At 44.3% G+C, this 21,392-nt stretch overlaps 1 protein-coding gene across 1 annotated transcript; it reads right to left on the bottom strand.

Annotated features, from left to right (window-relative positions):
* Positions 1 to 1,755: 1,755 nt before the first annotated feature.
* On the bottom strand, positions 1,756 to 21,216 carry wnt4 (wingless-type MMTV integration site family, member 4). Its single transcript, XM_041944550.1, has 6 exons — positions 20,612 to 21,216; positions 5,071 to 5,152; positions 4,527 to 4,680; positions 4,039 to 4,170; positions 3,551 to 3,693; positions 1,756 to 2,669 (listed from the first exon to the last, which is right to left on the bottom strand). Exons 1-6 carry the CDS (start codon positions 20,686 to 20,688, stop codon positions 2,199 to 2,201), a joined length of 1,059 nt encoding a protein of 352 aa, XP_041800484.1. The 5' UTR covers positions 20,689 to 21,216; the 3' UTR covers positions 1,756 to 2,198.
* Positions 21,217 to 21,392: the final 176 nt, after the last annotated feature.

The following is a 21,392-nucleotide window of genomic DNA, read 5'->3' as shown; positions in this document are numbered from 1 at the left end:
AGGTTACACTTTCCGCAGATGGAGCGCGGACTGGAACCAGCGTAAGTCAAAGATATTGCAGGAGAAAGAGCGAGAAAGCTGTAGGGGGGTAGTGCGATATTGATAGAGACAGAAGAAGGGAAAAAGCTTGTGCCATGTGGTCTGCATTTCACTGTAATCCCTGTTCTAGCCTGGTGTTCCTGCCTCTGTTCCCTCTTCAGCCCAAACCCAATCAGATGGTCGCTGAAACCCGAGTGGCCACTCCGGTTCTTCCCAAAACCAGACTACCAGGTTTCTACTGCTGCGTGAAACACATCCATTCATCTCTGGTTGATATACTGCATGCTGTGATATATAAATTATGTTTATAGGTGTCAGGGGTGCAGGGAAGGACCTCAGGGTGTAATGTACCTCACACAAACAGCACACACACACACACAAAATGCTGCACAGGGCACACTGTGGCCACATAATAATGCAGCTGAAAGACACGGGAAATGGACGATTTTATTGAAATATGTGTACGTCTGTCAGCGGGGCTGTGTGTGTGTGTGTGAGTGTGTGTCTCGGAGCTTGGTGGTGGAATAGGATCTGCTCCATTTTCACTTTCCATCTTGCTCTCCTCTCATGTTCTTTCTTTTCCTTCTGGGCAACATTGTTTTTGTGGCATTCTTTCTGTCTCTCACGCACATGCACACAAACACACACACACACAACACAAAGGCTCTTCAGAAAGAAGTGACACCAGCCATTTTTGACACAGCATATATTCCGTATTAACATACATTCATAGGCAGTATAGTCTTCTTCAGTGTATAAGTCTTTACAGATCTACAGTATGTTTCTATAATGATAGCACGTTATTATAGGAAAGCTTGGCTTCTTGGTGGTGGTACAAGACAACAATAGAGTCCTCACAGTGGCATGGGAAACTGTGCGTGTGTGTGTGTGACAGAGAGAGAGAAATGAATATGTGTTAGATGTTTGATGCTGTGGGGTGAGGGTTCTATGTGCGCTTGGAGAGAAAGTGCTTCAGTCATCATGCATGGCGAACATGCTCGGCAACCCTCTGGCAGACCCCTTTGTGTATGAGTGTGTTTACATTGTGTGTGTTTGCCGGTGCATGCGTGTCTCTGTGTGTTTACTCGTGTTTGCATTAAGCCAACTAGCATCTGGCAGATGGCGGCGAGCAGGAGGAGCCCAAGATCAACATCAGTCCGAATCAGCGCGCAGGATTTTCTCAATGTGGTCTTTTGAAATGGGAACAAATCATTTTAAATCTAGATCTGGAAACTGCTTTCATGTAAGGTTTCTGGTTTCAGGTAGCAGCTGTCGATATACAGATGTAGTGTTGGCGCAATGTTTGCTGGGTATGTGTGTGTCTCATGCCCATCACCTGCCAGTGCCTACAGAAAAGACAGGAAGCAGCTGACAGTGGCTTTCACCTGTCCATCATCATCCTCCCTCTGACAGAGAGAGTGTGTGAGTGGAGCAGCATCTGGGCATCGCAGGGGGGGGGGATTAATGACTCAACAGCAACTGAACCTCAGCGCAGCACAGCCATGTACACTCAGGAAGCAAATCACAGAAAGTCGATCTGCGACGTGTTCCTCTTTGTTGTTCAGGTCCATCCTCTGACAGACTCAGCATCTCCCTTTTTGACATCCAGCACTCAAAGTGAGTCCCCGAAGCAGCAGCAGCAAGGACAGAGGGCAAACAACCCTCCTCTTGACCCCACCCCAAACCCTTAACCCCGCCCACCCATCTGTCCACGCATGGTTCCAGTTCGTGTGTCCCTTATTATCTCCACGCGTCTGTCCCCTCCTTCTAGGTCCACCCACTGTCAATCTCCTCAGTCTCAACAAATAAGTTAAACATTACAAAAATGAGAAGCATCAATGACAAAGCAGATATGAGAGTGAGGGAGGGAGACAGAAAGTGAAAGATGCTCTCTACTTGAGAAGAAGCAAACTGCCTCTGTAGCTTTGTAGGAAATCCCATGCATTAACTATTGATATCCATTACGGTGGCATAAAATGAATAGGATGACATTTGACCTCTCAGCCACTCAGTCTGTTCCCGTTGACCAGTAGTAGGAGGGGTGGGGTGGTTTCAAGCAGGAGAAGATGGAGCTTCACCAGTCCTCCTTGCTCCTGGAGTAGGAGCTGTGGGGCGTTTGTTTTGTTCATCAGCAGTGCCCTCTGTAACCCCCACTCTCATCACCGGCAAGTGTGCATCTCTACCATTTTGCGGCACTGTTTGCATTTGACATAACAGCACCAGTGGAACTTACAGCTGCACCTGTCCACCACCTCAACTTCCTGTGTCTGGAAGCCACGGCCACAGCACATCAGCTCGCAGCCATCGATGGCCTTTGAGGTTCTGTTACACTGGCGGCCCACCGTACCCAGCATACCCGGCGTGCGAGGGTCATACTCGCAGAAATCTGGACTGGGGTCCAGGTAGACCAGATCTTCATCTGTGTGAGGTTTGAACTGGGAGTTTCGAGGCACCAGGACTTTGGTGGTGCCAACCTTGCGCTGCTCCACCTCAGTGGCGCCATCGAACTTCTCCTTGATGACGTTGCCCACCTTGCGGAAGGGCGGCATGGCTTTCCAGCAGGTCTTTACCTCACAGGAACCTGACACGCCATGACATTTGCACTCCACACGCATGTGGGACAGGATGGCCTGCAGAGATGCCAATGAACATGAAGTGAACAGACAGAAGCTGATATAATGTGATTACAATGCCAAAAATCCGTAAAGACTAGCTGCTGTGAAGAGCAGCATCCACTAACTGACACACAGACATTTACAACTACAACCACATTTTCTCCTGCTGCCAGAGCTGTAGACTGGAGACTTGGACTGGAGTCAAACTTGAGTCACAAAATGAAGGACTGGGGTTTGATTTGGACTTGACTGCTGTGACACTTACACACTGTAAATCAGACCTCACTTGACCTGGACCTTTTTTGAATTTCTTGACTTGCACTTGTTTCAAATAACTTGAAACTTGACTTCTTCCAGTAGCAGGTCACAGTGGGACTTTCTTTTCCTGAAATTCTTTTGCACTCTCTCACAATACATTTTACATTCCCTGTGGTCCAGAGAGAAAGGCTGAGCTGTATGATACAGTAGTATGATATAACAGAAGCACTGCAGGTTGAAGTCCTGTGTGGCTTAATGATGATTTCTTGGTTACTGTTAATAGGAGCAGGAATGCAGCTGTGGTCCGAGCGACAACCACATCCACAGCCGCAGCTTCAACCAGCACCGCCTGGCAGAGCAGCTTCAGCTGTGGTCAAAGCCAGTCGCTGTCGGACCTCTGCCTTTTGAGAGGAGTAATGGGCAACAAAAGCATGATTCAAAGTGTCACATCATCTCTCCTCGTGAACAAAACTTCTTGTGAGGGATTGCAAAACGCTTTGCAAAGTAACGCAAAAGTACTGCAAGTGAATGCAAAAGTAGATCAGAGAAGAAAGTCCCACTGTGACCTGTTGGGGTCTCCGTATTAAAAGAAATGCAATGTTCTACACAAGGGCTAATTCGCATTTTACGCGAGTTACCTTTCTGCCAGCCTCGTTGTTGTGCAGATTCATGAGAGCCCGGCTGGAGGACTGGCCTTTACTCCTCTCCCTCACATCCACGAAGGACTGAGAAAATGCCACTCCATACGCAATGTTATCACTGCAGCCCGACCACTGGAACCCTACGGCAAGATTTTAAGATAGAGACAGGAGGTGGTCATCTGCATGGCACTGTCACTGGCATTTAAACATTGTATAAACACGACACTTGAACACTAATTTGTAGCCACTTTTCATTGTCTCTATATCGATGGTAGCATTGTTCAAAATCTGGCTATACACACATAAGATAAGATGGCATAATTCATATGTCATCAAAATAAAACAACTATCATTTAGTGTTTAAAATTATTGCATTAAAATGTGCTGGATCAGTTGTTCCTTATGTTTCCTTTGTGTGTGTGTGTGCATGTGTGTGTGTTTGTGTGAAAAAAAAAGAGAGAGAAGAGAGAGAGAGAGAGATCTACCCTCTGGGCTGACTCCATGTACATTGTGGTCACAGCCACATTTTTCCAGCTCTCCGCTGCTGCAGGCCCTTGTGACCGCAAATGCCACACTGGCTGCTGAGATGGCATACACAAAGGCTGCCTCACGGGTGCCTGACACACACACACACAAACACAGACACAAACACATGCAGTCGTATTGTTTCATTATGTAACTGAAAAGCCCTTCTCATTCTGAAAGGCAAAACGTGTGTATAAAGATAAAGAGTGCATTGAAGGCCGAGGAAAGGAGGAGGAGGACCTGGTTAAGCCAGCACAAATGGAAACAATGTCAAAATATTTTAAAATAGCATGAAATAATCTACCTCAAATCTTCTTTGGAAACAGATTTGAGGCGATATCAAAGATATTTACATTCCCATTTTATAACTCATGCAGGTAGAAAAGTTGAGTGATAATGTGTCCACATGCTTGCAGGGACTTGCTGACAGAAAAGTGTCTAATCTTACCCTGGGTGACCACTTTGCCAAACACAGGCATGGTCTCCAGAGTGGAGCAGTTCCATCGGCGGTTGCGAAACTGGAACTGACACTCGTCTATGGCCAGCTGGGCTCCACGGCGCACGGCATCCATCACCTCCACACTGCGCTTACAGATCTGAACCTGGAGCGGGAAGACACAGGAGCTACGTCAGCCGAAAACACAATGCACGTAACACCGACAAAATACTATTTAATCCAACGAGTAGATGTCGACAAGTGAAAAAGTCGAACTCATGGTGTCATGGGAAAAATCAGAGGATCACTTCAGTCGTTAGGATTCAGCCTCTGGGGACAATGAAGAAGTCTAGAAAATTTCATGTGAATCCATGCAGCAGTGGCTGAGTTATTCCAGTCTGGACCAAACTGGTGGACTGACTGACGACCAACAGGATGAATACACCGGTGCCTTAAAGACCTTAAAGCCTCCACAGTCCCACTGAGGTCCCAGCCGTGATGGAGTTGTGAACACAGGGTTATAATACATTATTGTATGTAAGTAGCAGGCACGTACCTGTCTCTGGATGAGGCCTCGTAACCTCTCGCACGTCTCCTCATCCCTGATACTTCCCACCGACGACAGCTTGGCCAGGTACCTGACAGAAAAAACACAACAGAACAGGACCTCCTTAGTGGGCAGTAAGTGGCCTGAAAGAACACACAACATCCAGAAAGTCTCATATCTATGTTCCAAAGTGGGACAAGGCGAGATGCAAGTCAGGCAGAGGCTACATATAATCGGCATTATAGCATCTCTTTGGCACAGTCACAGCTTCAAAGCACAGGTGATTGAATTTGACGTCATTCAGATGAAGCATAGAGGGATGGTTCCCATGATGTTGTGGGAACGTTTGGGATAAATGTCTGGTTGTGAGGACACTGAGAGGAGGGGAAGCGGCTTATCATACACACCACCTCCAGGCCAGACAGGTCAGGGAGATACTGCGTACACACGCGCAATCTAAGATGTGTGAGAAAATGGCATCGGCCTGGATGCCCTGACCCTCACACACCCACCTCACCTCACTTCACTCTCATATCTCCAGTCCCAGCTGCGCCTCACTGAAATAGGTTTTCTCATCAGCTGACAGCGAGCCTTCCACAGAGGGAGCAGCCCTGACTGTGTACTGTCTACTCCATTCAAAGTGTTGTCATTTACACAAATGTTGAGTCTAAAAATCGGAGCGTTTTCAAACAATGGAAAGTTTTGCAGATGAAATGAGATAGCTCGTCATTTTCTATTGCAGTTTCACGTATTTTGAAAGAAATGCTTGTATCTTCAAACCTGGCGCAAAAAGACGGATCACTCTTGAAAAGTCTTGATTCCAAGAAACAGTTTAAACAAGTTTATTTACACTATTAAAAGTGGAAATTACTTTGCCAGTTTTTGTTTTTCGTTCATATTGTATTTTCACCTCTTAAAACTAGATGAAATACTTTGATGAGATGTTTTTATGCAGCGTCCAGCACATTCAAGCTGTCGCTGGCAGTTGTCTCTTTCAATATCTTGCACGCTTTTTGCAGCATGGCAGGTGTCAAGGAGGAAAAAAACACATTTTTGAGCACAAATGAGTAATAAATGCTCTCAGATTACTTGTTTGTTCTCTTCCTTGAGTAGAACACAACATTAAACAGCGTTTTTTAAGAAAAAGTTCCACATTCTTTGCTCATACAGCGGTGGAGTCAGGAGGTGTTTAGTATACCATGAAGACTAGAAGCAGGACCTCTAAAACTCACAGATTAATATGGCGTATCTTGTTTGTTGAACTTGTATTGAAACAAAAGTGCATAAACACCACCGTGATTTAGGAGGAGTTGCTTGCTAGAGTTGGTTAAGAGTTGTAGGGACTGTGGGCAGCTTCCTGGATTGATGCCTTTGTGCCTGATCGAGGACCAAAACCTATGCTGACATATTTAGCGCACTGGGCAGATGAATAAACTGGTGCTTGTCAAAAAAGTTTGAGTAAAACACAACTTGTCCTTTTTGTATTTCACTGTTTTAATTAGTGAGATTTGGAGGTGTTGTTATATATGTTTTCTAACTTTGGACAGAGCCAGGCTAGCTGTTCCCCCCTGCTTCCAGTCTTTATGCTAAGCTAGGTTAACTACTTTTGTATGGTACGACCTTGACTCGCTTGCTCTGAGAGTGTTCTTGTTCTTTTTTGGTTTTCCATTGGTACTTGTTTTGGTATCACCTCGGTTGTGGTTGCAAGTGAGCTGAGCCAAAATTAAAAGTGGAGTCAAACCACCGCAGACCACTGATTGATCAGAGAGATTCGTCACTGCACTCTGATGTAGGATTTCCCAAGGCCTTCAGCCTTTTCTGAAACACAGTTTGTCTCCTCTCCGTGACCAACAGCCACATACTGAGAATCAAGACCACCTTCCATTTGTCCATTTGACATCCTCCATTGTTCCTGTATTGTTTTGTGTCGCGTTGAAGATGATATCATGGCAGTTTCACGTGGCATCGCTATGACAACCAGCTACGACTGACACATGCTTTGAAAGGGTTTAGTATCTGCAGTGGAAAACGAAGTTTGAAAAAGTGCTTGGTACGAAAAGTGAGTGGAGGCGAGCCGCACCATGCAGTGAAAATCATACTTTTCACTTCAGCTCTCTTCTTAAACAGACATTAATCTTCACTCTCTGTCGCTCTCAGAGAAAAAGCAAATCAGTGCACCTCCTAAAATGTTGAACTATTCCTCTCAAGGATAGTAAAAAGAAACACAGTGTTGTTCATCCAAAGTATTTTCAAGTATTCACAGTGATGGCCTGACAGTTTCCCCACTTTATGTTGCACTGTATTAGGCTGCACAGTGGTAAACAGTGGCTCAGCGAAATTAAAGCTGGCTGCTGATGTGAAATGTGCCTTCACAAAATGTGTTGAGTGCTGAAGGCAAAAGGACAAATGTTCAGTTGTATGAATGTGAACTCTTTCAGTATTTGTGAGTTTGAGTATCAAAATGGCCCTTAATAATAAAGCAAAGGCAAATTCCAGCAGAATTACTTTTAGGCTACTGTTCTGTACAAGTAGACTTGTTTTTCCTTAAGGTTTCTCAAGCTTGTTTTATGAGTCTCGGGTTATGAGTTCCCAAGACCACACATACCTCTGTAAAGCCCTGTTAGCCCGTCTCAGTCAAGCTGTGGCACAGATCCAGATTTCAGAGACTTCTACTGTCAGATTATTGACGAAGCTATGACACACAACACACGTTTTACACCAGCTGATAAAACTGATATGCACAAAAAGGGTTTATGACATCCTGATTATTTCATTATGTGTAGATCAGCTTTTAACCCTCCAGGGCTGGAGGTGAAAAGGAAGAGAAGTAGAAGGACTAGAAGTTTGGCATTAGTGCATTATGATTAGTACTATTTGTAAAATGTGATAGTATGATTAGTACATCATCCTTCCAGAGGTCAAACAGCTCCTCCCCTCCATTCACCAGCTCATCTCCTCCTCTCAACGTTCAGATAATCTCTCTCTCTTTCTCCCTCTGTCTCTTTGATGGCCTTCTCTTTCTCTTCCCCTCCAGACAGTGTCAGTATTTAGCACTCATCGCTGTGATAACCCCGCTCTCTACCACTCCACCTCATCTTAGCCACATCCGCTCACATCCACCCTCAGGGGTGACCTCACTCTCTCATAAGAGTGACTCCATTTCCTCGGGAGCGCCGCCAAGGGCGCCATCCTTCATCAGAGTGCGTGCAATGTTTTCGTCAGCCTTTTGTTTAAATCAATATTCCACTATTAACAATGGATTAAATGAGTCTGTGCGCACAGACAAATACCACCAACTCGTACCTTCAGCTCTGTGGAGCATTTAGCATCTTTTAGCTCGCTTAAAATAACCCTGACCTTTTTTTTCAACTGAGCAGCGGTGTGTTTATTGTTTATGTATTAACTTTTTCATTTGTAGGAGGAGGAATTATTTCTTCTTCTACATTACACACTACTGCTTTAACCAACCTGGAGGGGATAAAACACTCTGGTCAAAGAAGAGCTTCAGCTACAAGAAAAGCATTTGAAAGCAATTTCTCCCTGAACGACTGAGGTGAAAACGTGGAAAGACCCGGTGATAACATTTTCAAAATCTCTGGAACACGGACATTTTTTGGGAATTGAGTTGCAGTAAATCTACAGTGCTGGTGGAATCCTGTGTCCCACTGTCTGTCCTCGAGCTCTCCGTGAGGTTATTCCTCCTCTCAAATCTACAGGTCCTGCCGCCCTCCCGGTGTGGATTGAGTCCAACTCTGCCCTGCTCTGATTTGCTCCATCGCAGAACTTTGCGAGGCTTTCATCAAAGCCATGTGCGCCGTTTGATCCCTCTTTGTTGTATAGTGTAGCCTTGGGCAGGGCGCTGCGTTTGGGTCGGGGCATCCAGCCGAGAGACTGTCAGACAGCGACAAAAACAAGCCATGGAGAAAACACAGGAGGACAGAAAGCCGCCCGTCTGACAGGCCGCACCACGCTCACAAAGACAGGATGGCATCCTGCTGGCCTGACATTCACCCTGGAAACATTTAATAAACAATGGATAAGCTGTTATTCAGGTGATTTTCTGGATGTGCATGTGTGTGTGTGTGTGTGTGTGTGTATACATGCGTGGGAAAAGTTCAGCACAGGCCTTGGGCGAGTGTGTGTGTGAATGCTCTGTCTCACTTTATCTGTTCATTCTGCTGTGTATACCCTTCACTTCCCAGAGACGAGGTTAACAAAACACCTCAGCAAGGAGACAGAGGAGTCAACCCGTAGAAGGACGGAGCAACACACACACACACACACACACACACACACACACACACACACACACACACACACACCATCATCCCACATCTCATCCTCATTCCTCTCCCCCGTTTCTCTCGGTCTCTCTGGCCTCTGGTGGTTGCGTGCTTAAATCCCAGAGGCCTAAGCCCAGTGGAGCCAGTGGTGTTGTGAAGGCTGCGATGTGTAATGCAACACAAACACACAGCGGCCTGCGAACGCACCACAGTCCAGGTGGAATGCTCCATACATCCCACCCAGAGCCCCCCACGGCCTCACAGAAGGTCGAAACCAAAAATAAGAGATAATTGTAAACAGAGGAGGTGCAGGTTGTTACCTCCAGACAGGAAATAAAGGCTAACATGACAACGGTGAATACCACACAAAAACCAGTTGTCGTGCGGAAAGCATAAAATTAATCAGCAGCAATTTTGATAATTCAGATTCAGTTTATATGTAGATCAAAGGTTCACTTACTGGCCTGAATGATGACTGTGAGATGTGAATGATTGAAAGTGGACCTTTGAGTTTGGATTATTTTGTTAAATAAACTGTGATCAAATGTTCTTTTATCCAGTAGTTAAAGTAATGCTCTCACGTCTGTACGGTAAATATTAAGATGAAGCCAGGACTGAGTTATCTCAGCTTAATAGACCGGAAACAGGAGGAAACAGCTCACATGACACTGTAGGAGACAGAATTCACTTACAAGTACAACTGAAACTCACTAATTAACACAACATATCCTGTTTGTTAAACGTGTGCAGAAACAAGCAAAACACTATTCTATTTCATGGCCACGAGCTGCGTCTTCAGTGACATCGATGTGTCTCTCAGTGGAAGTCGATTAGCGTACTTCCTAAAGTCAGTCCAACTGTTCCCATTTCCCAAGCAAAGAACTCTTTTTCATAAAGAGTCTGCTGAAATGAGGGGGAAAGAGGAGAAATTAGGGACAGTAGAGAAGAGAGAAGTGGGGTGTGCAGTAGAAGCTGGACATCTCCATGACAGTCTTGTGCTTCAGTAAACTTCTGAGCATTCCTGCACACGTATAAACACACACACACACGCACACACACACACATATACAAAATAACACAAATGCTCTCAAACTGCAGCACACTCTCCGTGCCTCCATCATCTCTAATGTGTATTTATATGAAAATATCCTCATGTTTGCCTTTCCAGCACTGAGCACACAGCAGAGGTACACAGTGACAGGTAAATATAGCATGGATGGGAAATGCAAGGAGGAGAGCTGCAAGGAAGAGTCTAAGAAACCTCTTTTCTACTGAGGCGAGAGCTAACTGACCTGCAAGCAACACTGCGAGTTACAGTCGAGCTGCTGACTTGAAGCATGGACAATGTTTTTCTTCAGTTGTAGGCCAATAAAGTGCTCAGACAGCTTTACATTTAGCCAGCAGAGATTTAAACTGCTTGTAAAGACAAGTGCGACTGTGTTGTGACCTGAGCTAACCCTCCCTGTCCACTCTGCAGTGGACACCTTCAGTAGTTAAAACATATAGTGACCTGTAGAGGGCACTGTTCTCTCAGTTTCTATTCAGCCACTGAGACTCAACCACAGCACTGAGATCACTCTGCTCCCTTATGAAGCTTTTTGTGGCTCTCCTGATGGCTTCAGATGATCACACTGCTCAGAACGGCCAGTGTCATGCCACGTGTCTTCAAATTGTTCTTGAGGAAACACTTCAGTTGAATTCATGATGCACTGGTTAAGTGCCTCAGATATAGACAGATGGAACAAACCTTTAAAACTGTGTGGAAGAAGTTTCGATATACAGTATTTAAACACTGTGGCAGATTTCAACATCTATTATTTTATCATTTATAAGTTTGATCTTAACACTAAAGATGTGCATTTCTAGAAACCAGCATATAGGTGAACCGTCTGAGTACTATCAGGAAATCCCTAAAATGCCTCAAGTCACCTTAATGAGGGATTCTTACATCAATCCACACATCCAAGAAAAGCTGACACCAGACCCCAGTTATTTCCAAGGGAAGAAAAAAGAAGGTAAAGATGAATCACACACACACACACACACACAAAACTTTCTAATCCTGGCCAACTCAAACTGCATATTGACCTCTGAACCTGTCTGAAAGTGTTCAAGTCTAATAACTATCTTAGCATGTTTGTCACATCGTTTTAAGGGTGGGGTGAGTCATTCAGCAGAAACATGTTGCTGATTGGCTGGAATAGCGTTTGAGCCACTTTGTTTCCCATTAACAGAGCCAGAGCTGGGAACAAAACTAGTTTTTTTTGTTTTTTAACTGCTATAGGAGACATGCTTGAGGAGATATTCATGAACTGCTTCTTCAGAATGACTCGCTCCTCAGCATTTTGAAGACTTCCTGCCCAGAAACATATGTTCAACATGGATGACAGGAACTCAAACACCAAAGTGAAGAACACTCAGCTTCGCTTGCACAGTCCACTATGTTTAATCTGTACTGTGTCTGATTGGCTGGCAGGTTGTTGTTTAGACTGTATATCAGGACACCTCAAACATAACACATACAGTACATACAGTAAACTACAGTTTAACCACCGTTCTGAATGAATGAGCCCTGGAAGAGGCTGAGTAACCTCTACAATGTTCCATCTGTTTTAGTTGAAACAGTTTTAGAGAGGTGTTGATCCAACTGTCTGCTCATCCTGGAGGCTGCAGTTTGTGGTGCTGCTGAACTGTATCACTTCATACAGAGAGGTATTTCTGTTATTTAGCCTGCCCTCACTGATATAAACGTGATACACAAAACAATGGAAACACCTGTCAGAAACAGTGGAACCTTCATGAAGGTGGGATTTATTGCCGGGCTGTTGCATTAGACTGCATTCACTGCGCTTAGGTGTGCCGAATAAACAGGCAACTGAGTGTATATAGCACAAAGAAAACACCTGCAGTTGCATCTTATCATCATATCAAGAGTTACTTTTCTTCTTTTTGTGAAGAAAAACACTTCACAGTTCTTCGATCTGGGGATCACAGAATCATCCCATTTCAAAGGTCTGTTTGGAAGTTGTGCACCAGGGTTTTACATGAATGCAACCTGCATACTGTCCTTGATCTTATATGTGAAGTATTAAAACAGAATATTAAAAACATAGTGGTCTTGTAAAAACCTGTAGAAAAAGAGGGAATATTTTTTTAAAAAATATGTCATTTGAAAAATAAGCTGTGCTTTGAAATATTGAGTGCAAAGCTTTCGGGAATGAGAGCCTGCATTTGCTCAGGTAATACGCGATCTGTAATTTTTCCTCAAGAGTAAAAATAATGAATTTCAAAAATGAAGAATAACTGTTCTCAAATGATGGATATCTCACTAAGGAATGCAGCTCCTTAAGTGCTCACGAAACAAAACATCAAGATGAAAAAAGAAAGTACTGCTGACATGCAGCCTCAGGGTGGAGGGGGTAATAATGGTTCGGTGTGTGGGTTACTGTATGAAGGACTACATGGATCTAATTTTGAGTACCAATACTCAACATAGCCTTGCTCTTATGTATTCAGTTAGAAATAAACTAAATGTAGAAGGGAGACACTGCCGTCAAAGAAAAGATGAAAGGTAAGAAGGAGGGGAGGATGGACAGAAGGTCGAGGGGAATCATTTAAAGGAAGACAGTGAAGGAGAGGAGCAAACAGGGAAAGTTATCTGTTGAGTTCAATTAACACAGTTACTGAGCAACTGGAGGCTCACACTACTAGGGATGGTGTTTGTGTGTGTGTGTGTGTGTGTGTGTGTGTGTGTGTGTGTGTGTGTGTGTGCCCCCACGCGTGTGTCTGGGTGTATTTATATGCTGCTGGCTCCACTAGAGCTCATTTCCCCCTAAAAATAACACGCTCTGCCAACACCACAACCCTCACACAAACACACACGTGCACACACACACACACACACACACACACACACACTTACACACAAAAACACACTTTCGCACACATTTGGGAAAAGAGGCAATAAAAGGCATGGAATTAACCTCCTGCCTGGCGTTAGTGCCGTGCTCCCAAAAGGCTAGGAATCCATTAGTGTGTGTGTGCGTGTCACTGTCCTCTGATTCTTCATTATGTTTTCTGTTGACTTGTTTCTGTCTATAAAGGTCTTTCTGGTGATGTCACAAACACTGCGGTGGTCATGTTAGAGGTCTGTAGCTCTTGGAAACAATAGCTGCGAACAGCTGATTGTTTCTAAATGCAGGACTTGGCAATGGACGATTCCTGTGCTGTGTACCTGTGGTCATTTCTGTGTTTTGGTAAAGTGAGCTTATCACCTAGCTAACCGTATGGCCGAAAGTGGAACAAAATGTATCTTACCACAACAGGGTTTGGCAGGACAAAGATGATGGACATGGACGATCATGTCAGCTTTAGCTCTCACTGTATTTTCTCGTGCAGAATTTTTATGATGACTTTCTGAGAAGCTAAAACATGTTTTCGGTATGGCATGCTACCATGCTCACAATGACTAACATGCTCATGATAAGCAGCAAGAGCCTAATGTTGACCATGTTCAATGTCTTAATTTAGCATGTTAGCAGGCTAACATTTGTTGAAGTACAGTTGAGACTGATGGGAATTAGGTCATAAATCAAACCAGTGGACCCCATGACAGAGTTCCCAACACTCACCTTCAGTCTTACGCTCTCACGTGGCCCAAACACTGCGACAGCACCAGAGATGAGAAGGTGTCATGTCAAGTGACAGGTATGCAATGGTCATTTGTCCAATTTTATGAGTTCGTCTGGTGTTACTCAGGGTTAGGGTCAGTAGCAAGCAGTGCCCTGGAGAGGGACTCGATTTTAGGGACCCCCTAACTTTCCCATTTCAATCGAAATCTAAAAATATGTCTATCATGTCTGTGTGTTCAGAGTTGAGTTGAGCATGATTGGGGCGCAAATTGCAACAACTGGGCAAAAAAAAAGGTTTAGTGCATTAGGTTTAGTACTTTAGCATTGTATGTCACAACCACTGCTCTGATGGAAGTGCTGAACGTTGTCATTAGATGACCAAACTACAATTAACAACCTCCAATTGATTTGCGTAAACTGGCATGCACCTGCCCCTTTCATCTCAGCAGTATCTTCGCCCCATGTCTCTCAATCTCTTGCACTGTCATGGGTGGGTGCGCCTCTGGTTTACAGTGACTGGTATTTGCCAATGATAGAGACATTTTCAGACATTTTTAATGAAAATAACCGTCCCTGTCTTGTTTAATTTGCTCACTAGCAAATGCATCTAACAAAAGCTGCAGCACATCCAGAGATGCAATCAGCTGTTCCCAGCCATTGTTGCCCAGGAGCACAAGCCTACCAACATGGCCGCCAGAGGGTATGTTATGTCTCCTAAAAGCCCCGTGCACCTCTCTGTGGATCTGCCAGAACTGTCTCTCGTCTTTCAGCGACCCAGGTGTTTCCTCGTCAGCCCGAGCTCTCCCGGCGGTAATCTGGTCATCCTGCGCGATGCCCCGCGGCTCCAAGTGTGTCACGATAATTGTACACACTCTGGTGACAAGAGGGCTCGAAATAACATGCCACAGCTTTACCACATTCGTGTGTGTGTGTGTTTGTGTGTGAAAGAAGTGTGAGGCGCCAGCGTGTTCCGCAATGCCAAGGTCTCTGCTTTCTCTGGTTACCAATCAGCTGCCCTCTCTTTAGCACCTCACCATGGTCGACCAGGACATACGCATGTATATTCACACACAGTCTGAAAGACACGATGCTGAGCAGTGATGCACACTGTATGTTATGGTTTAGAGGGAAGATCACATATTCTGCCTAAACTAGGGCATTTAACTTGAACTGCCAACCACACTGGCTTCCATATCCTGGTTGCTTTGCTGCCGTATCCTCTGCTTCATGTTGACAGTAGCACTGTTCCCCACTGAAAGTGAAGTGTTTAAAAAGCAAACACTCAACTCTTTCTAGGTTTTAAAGGGCATGAGCTTTCTCGAGCAAATAAATGAGGCTCATAATCCTTTCTCCAGAGCAGATTCATGACAGTTTAACCAAACAAATAAATGAAAACCAAGGCCACTCTCGTTTTTGTCTTTTCTTTAGACAGATGCCAGACGTAATCCTTCTTTTACCACGGCAGGGCTGAGAGTAATTATTCACAGATACTAAGGTTTTCTTTTTCTTAAGTCAGTTTTTCTTAAGGTTTTTTTTTTTACTTTGTGAGTAACTTTTGAAACCATTTCGAAACAAGGACAAATTGATCAAGTATTAATATCACAAATATTTATTTTTAAAGAGTAATGTGGCAGAAATAAGGCAGAGGGCTCTATTTTCATGCTGCCACAGCCTGTCTGCTCAGTGGGTCCCCAAAGCCATTAGGATTCATCTCGAACCATGAATGTTTCTACCAAATTTTGTGTCAATCCATCAAATACATGTTGGCATTTTCACAGGACATGAGGGAACTTGGACTTGATAGAGTAAAATGTTTAGGAGGAAGTCAGGTGACGTTACTATGGTGATACAGAGTCAAAAAGGAGGAGGTCGGAGTGTATGGAAGGGTTGACACTAACACTAATTAATTCATATTTGTCTAACCTTAATTAACCTTAATTACTAAGAACTTTAACCCAGCTGTGATCTTTCCCTCATCAAGTCCGCTGTCGTGGTCGGCTTCTTAACCTCTAACCCTGTTTTTGTGGTTTATGACCACAGAAACTGATGAAATGAGTGTTTAGTGCTAACAAGCACATGTTAGCATGCTAACACGTGAAACCATAATGGTGACAATGATAAACACTGCACCTGCATAAGATCTGCATGTTAGCATGCTAGTATGCTGACAATGGTATTTAGCTGAAAGCCCTGTTTTACCTACATGGAGCCCCACAGAGCTGCTAGCCCCTGCTAGCTTTGTTATTTTTATGAATACATGAATGAATAAAATATTACAAAGTAATATGAATATGAAATGCTATTGCTTGTAACAGAGTATTTCTACACTACAGCATTGCTGCTTTTACTTAAGTACCTGATCTGAGTACTTCCTCCACCACTGCCTAAATGTGTGCTAACTGAGTCCTACTGATAATTTGATTTGATTCTCAGTCGTCAGTGCGTTCCTTTTCATTGATGTTTTAAAACACACATGCACACAGACGCCAGACAGGCAACTTTCCTGCCTCCTCTTTAACATTGTGTGTGTCAGTGCATGCATAGTGGCTGCCATTCTCCTGTGGCCAGTGTGGTAATTACTGAGTGTGCGCCACTGTTGGGGAAGATGCCAGCTTACATGCTTAATCGAAGACAAATCACCCACACAGAAACACAGACACGCACACACTGCAGACCTGGAGCAGCATGCAGGTGCAGTAGAACCAGTCGGAGCAGGGCAAGAGGAGGAAGAGGAGGAGGAGGAGGGCGATGACGGACAAACTAATGAAAAGTAGCATTCAAATCCCTTTTCGGCAGCGGGACACTAAACATGACTCAGCAGCCACAGAGATTTGGCAAAGTGATCACATCCTGGCTCACGGGCTAAAGGTGACAGGCGCGGGCAGAGCTACAGGTGAGGTAAACAAACAGGCTGCAGTCTGACGTGACGTAAGAACAGCTGAGAGGAATAAGAAACATTATAGCTATTCTGAGTCAGATTTCTCAGATTTTGAGAAATGTTGAATGTGTGAAACAATAATCTGTCATATTTCTCCAGTAGGGATTATGAACAGGACTATGGCTGCAACAGGCAAATCTGTCCATTTTCATGATGAATAAGTTAATGATTTGATCTATAAAATGTCAGAAAAAAAGAGAAAAATGCTTGTCTAGATTTCTTAGAGCGCAAGGAAACATATTCAAATTGCCTCTGTTATTTGATCAACAGTCCAAAAACCCCAAATAGAAGAAGAAAAATAGAAAATATTCACATTTGACAGGCTAGAGCCAGTGAATTATTGTCACAGTTGATGTAACAACACCATAAGCAATCATAACTGAAGACGGCAGCTGTTTAATACATTTCGAAACCACAATATTAAATTCACAGTCTGTCAAGAACTGGGTATTTTTTCTGCTTGGAGCGTACCGGTTTTAACACAAATCATATTTCTATTGATTGTGAATGCAGAATGTAATCTACTTAATCGAAAAGTGACAAGAAGCATCAACAGACAGAACAACCCAATTAAACTGGTGCGCCCTCGGCCTGTGAAAACAGTTGCATAATGTCTTCTGGAGGAGCCTTGTCAAGACTGAGGAAAAATATGAATTGCTAGTGCTGGCTATAGTAAATTAAAACAAGGTCAAAACTCTCTGTATTGATTGATTTTCATATGCCATACATTTCTACAGTTGCTAACAAACTTCCATATTTACTGTGAGGAGGCCATATGACCCGACAACACCACATCCACCACAGATAAGAGATTAAACAGACCATCCTCAGTGGAATATAATGTTTGTCGCTAACTGACTTACAACTAGAATTAGCCCAGCTAGTTCACTTTGTGGTCGTTTGATGTTTCTGTGATTTAAAAAAAAAAAAAATCAAGCGCTCTGTAAACTGATCAGTATGCAGGTTATCAAGCACATTGTTTTCCTTCTTTCCAAAATGATAACTAAAGCAAATAATCTTTGCTTTGTTGGTCTGGAAGCTGATTTTTAACATGAATTCAAACTTTTCACAGAACAATGCAATAGAAGATGTATTTTATTATTATGATAAACTGTACTTGCTACACAGTAATAAGGCCATAACATAGAAAACTTGACTATGTGTTATGTGAATCTGTGAAATGTTGTATTTTTGAGAGGCCACTCAGTTTATGTACTGATGTCATATTGTTAGAAACACTAATAAAAACACCAACACATTCTGACCAGTCACCGCGACTATTACAGCAGGAACATGAACAGCTGATCCCAGAGCTGTGCAGGAGAACTGATCCCATTAGGGCCGACATGTAAATATCAGTCACTGTTTGTCAGACTTCTCATTGTCTTCCAGCTCTGTCCCTCCTTCATGCTGTGTGTTAGATAATATATTTGCTAAAACTTAGACGAAAAGTGATCACAAGCAGCACATGCCAACCTACATAATGTGACACATTTCCACTCCCTGTGTAGACGGGAAGTTAAAAAACAAGATAGCAGAGTCAGAGTATACCTACTTTTTGATAAAACACATAATGTCAGTTCATTATTGTCATCACTATGAAATGAATTCAGCCTTTAAAAATATATGACATTTTATTGAGATATTTGATTCACAGTAAGCCGAGCTAAAAAATAACTACATGATACCTCAGTTGCAGTGGATAGTTGGTTGACATGTGAGAGGTGAGGAGAAACAAACAGCAGTGATATAGAGACATGCTCATTTGACTAACAATCGTAATGAACAGTCCTGTCCAATCATGTGCTGTTGTGGGAAGCTGCTCGGTTGACAGCGGATTGGCTGTTGCTTGTTTCATGGTCGTAACTAACAACAATAACGCCTGTGCTAATTGCCTCCCATCCTGCGACCCTGAGCCTCACCTGCTGCTGTGTGGAGGTGAAACTGAAGCTCGAGGGATTGCTGAGGTGTTGAGGACTGACATACAGTCCGCAGGGCCCAACACAGATTTTCCTCAACAGTGCAATCCCGTCGAGCAGACTGGCAGCTCGGCAGCCTGCCTGTACATGCCTGCTCTGCGCTGCTGTCACCACGCCTTCAGCCCCAAACAGCAAAATTACCCTGCACTCAGTGACAGAGTTCAAGGTAGGCAGTGCTGTTTGGCAAGGCTCTAGTTTGATTTATTCTGATGAATCTGTCAGCAATATCAGTTAGGCCGTCTGCTGCGCGATCCTGATGAAAACACACAAGGCTGTGGTAATCCAATTACAGAGGTATAAATACAGGGAAAGAAAGAGGTGAAATAAAAATGTAAAGGTGAAAGTCAACATCCAGTCACTGTTTGGCACAGCAGCCACAATTTAAGTCCCTACAGGAGGATTATAGGAGTCAGAAATTGTGTCATATAATAAAAACTACCAGTGTCTGGTAAAATTCACCCCACTAGAGCCTTGATTCTCTGGAGGAGAACAGAAAAGGTCCTCCCTTAAATGATGAGCGCTGCTTGTAAATTTGCTGTAGTTAAGAGGTATGAATGACAGCAGAAAATGGAGCGGAGCCTGCGGAGGAATGCAGAAACCCACCTAACCACCTCCCACAGGCTGCCGGGAGAGCAGGCACACACATGCGACCCAACCGACCGGCCCCAGGAAGAGGTGGCACTGTGCACTTCAACTACAGAGTCACACTGTGTGTAATCCTCAACGGAGATTTAGAGCCCCCGTAGTCTGACTGCTCTACTAGCCCCCCAAATCACTTTAATAAATGGATAATAAAACATTCTGGCATTCGTCTGTGAGCTTGACCTTGTTGAACTTTTCATTTTTCCTGATCTCCTGAGATATTCCTATATTCTTACTGTTACATTCATACGCGCTTGGTGTCTGCCTGCAGAATTTAATGGTCAGTTAACAGCGGTCTTATTATACTTCATTCATTTGTGTTTTTTTAATTTTATTTTAGCATCAGTGTAACATTTGTGTGGCTTTCAGGCACCGGCCATTTGTTAGGATATTTCGGTTTTTTATAGAAAATGTTTTTAAGGATGCAGGTCCTCCTCACAGTTCCTTGACAGACTCTCAGTAAAGAATTCTTCAGTTTCACATTTTATTCTTGCCATTTACAAGAAAATGGGCACACTGACTTTTGCATGCTGCACTAATAAAATGTCATTCTCACTGCGAGGTCACCAATGCATCATTGAGGGGAGACCTGTTAACTCACATCTGACACCAGCTTTCTAAACTTTTTTCCTCAGGCTGGACGTATATTATTGTCACATTTCCACCTGCCATTAAATAAATCAGTTTCATAGTAAAGCTTCTTTTTTCACGTGCGTAATGTAATGTCATTTTCAATCAAGAACATGAAATTTCACCTATGGAAACCAGCACCTTTCCAAAAAGAGCATGTGCTTTTTCACTTGTGAGTTGCTTTTTTGTGAGGGTCTTTGAGGGGGGACGCAGCGGTGTTGGTAAGCTATTAAGTCTGGGAGTGTGTGTGCGCGTGTGTGTGTGATGGTTAACAATTAACCTGAGCGGCCACTGAGCTGGAGGGAAAGGGGACAGAAGAAGATGAGAGGACATGTGAGGCTGAGGAAGAGGAGGAGGTCAGGTGAGTGATAACAGTGGAGGTGAAAAAGAGGGAGGGATGTGGCCCACTTTCTAAAATCAGGATTAGAGACGTGAAGTCCAACTTACAGCCAGTTACTCGCGTTGGCCGAGAGGAGCGCACAGCAGAGCATCAGGACGCACCGCAAAACATATTCCTCGGTCATCTCGAGAAGGAGGGAGGGGAGGTCGGTGAGAGCTGAAATAATCCCGAGGTGCTCAGGGGGTCGGTGGTGAAAAAGAAGCAGCGGCAGGCTCCGGATAGGGCTGTTAATCCATCGTCCCGCATCCAGTGGAACATCCACCGGGGAGGCGCGCAGCTTCACCGTCCGTCCGCCCGGTTCTCCCGTCCCTCCCTCTGCCACTCCGCACTCAGAAGGGACGGGGAGAGGGGAAAAGAGGGATGCTAAAAATACGATCAAAACTCTGCTCGGGCTGAATCGCACCCTTCTTCTTAATCAACTTGTTTGCTTTCCTTCTCAGATGCGCCAGTCGAGAGAGCGCGTGGAGCGGCGGTCAAATAAAAACCAAAGGAAGAGCTCTCGGGCGGTTCTTCCTCCTCTCTGCAGGCTTATCACCCGCTGCCGAGTCCCGCTCGTAGACAAGCGACGCTGTCCTGTCAGCGCGCCGCGGACTCTCCAACTCTGCCCTGACACATGCACACACACTGAGCGTAAATACGCACGGGCCCTCCTCACACACCACCGTCTCTCGGTGAGTCTGCCAGAGGAGAGAGTGTGTGCTGACTTTAGTTGAGGGGCGGCGCGAGGATATAGAGGTATGGCTGCGAGATGGGAGTTTTTTGGGATGAAGGAGGCGGGTTTAGTGCGCTGCTAAGGTGTGTGTGTGTGTGTGTGTCTGTGGGTGTGCG

Source organism: Chelmon rostratus, chromosome 2, assembly GCF_017976325.1.
Source record: "Chelmon rostratus isolate fCheRos1 chromosome 2, fCheRos1.pri, whole genome shotgun sequence".
NCBI lineage: Eukaryota > Metazoa > Chordata > Actinopteri > Chaetodontiformes > Chaetodontidae > Chelmon > Chelmon rostratus.
Note: the sequence above shows the minus strand (reverse complement) of the source record. Positions and strands in the feature narration are given on the sequence as shown.

Excerpts from the sequence above, each read along its gene's own strand:
- wnt4 (XM_041944550.1), bottom strand. The coding sequence starts at position 20,688 with ATGACCGAGGAATATGTTTTGCGGTGCGTCCTGATGCTCTGCTGTGCG. Across the intron at positions 5,153-20,611 it reads GCCAACGCGAGTAACTGGCT|GTACCTGGCCAAGCTGTCGT; the intron begins GTAAGTTGGACT and ends TTTTTCTGTCAG. Across the intron at positions 3,694-4,038 it reads ACATGGAGTCAGCCCAGAGG|GGTTCCAGTGGTCGGGCTGC; the intron begins GTAGATCTCTCT and ends ATCTTGCCGTAG.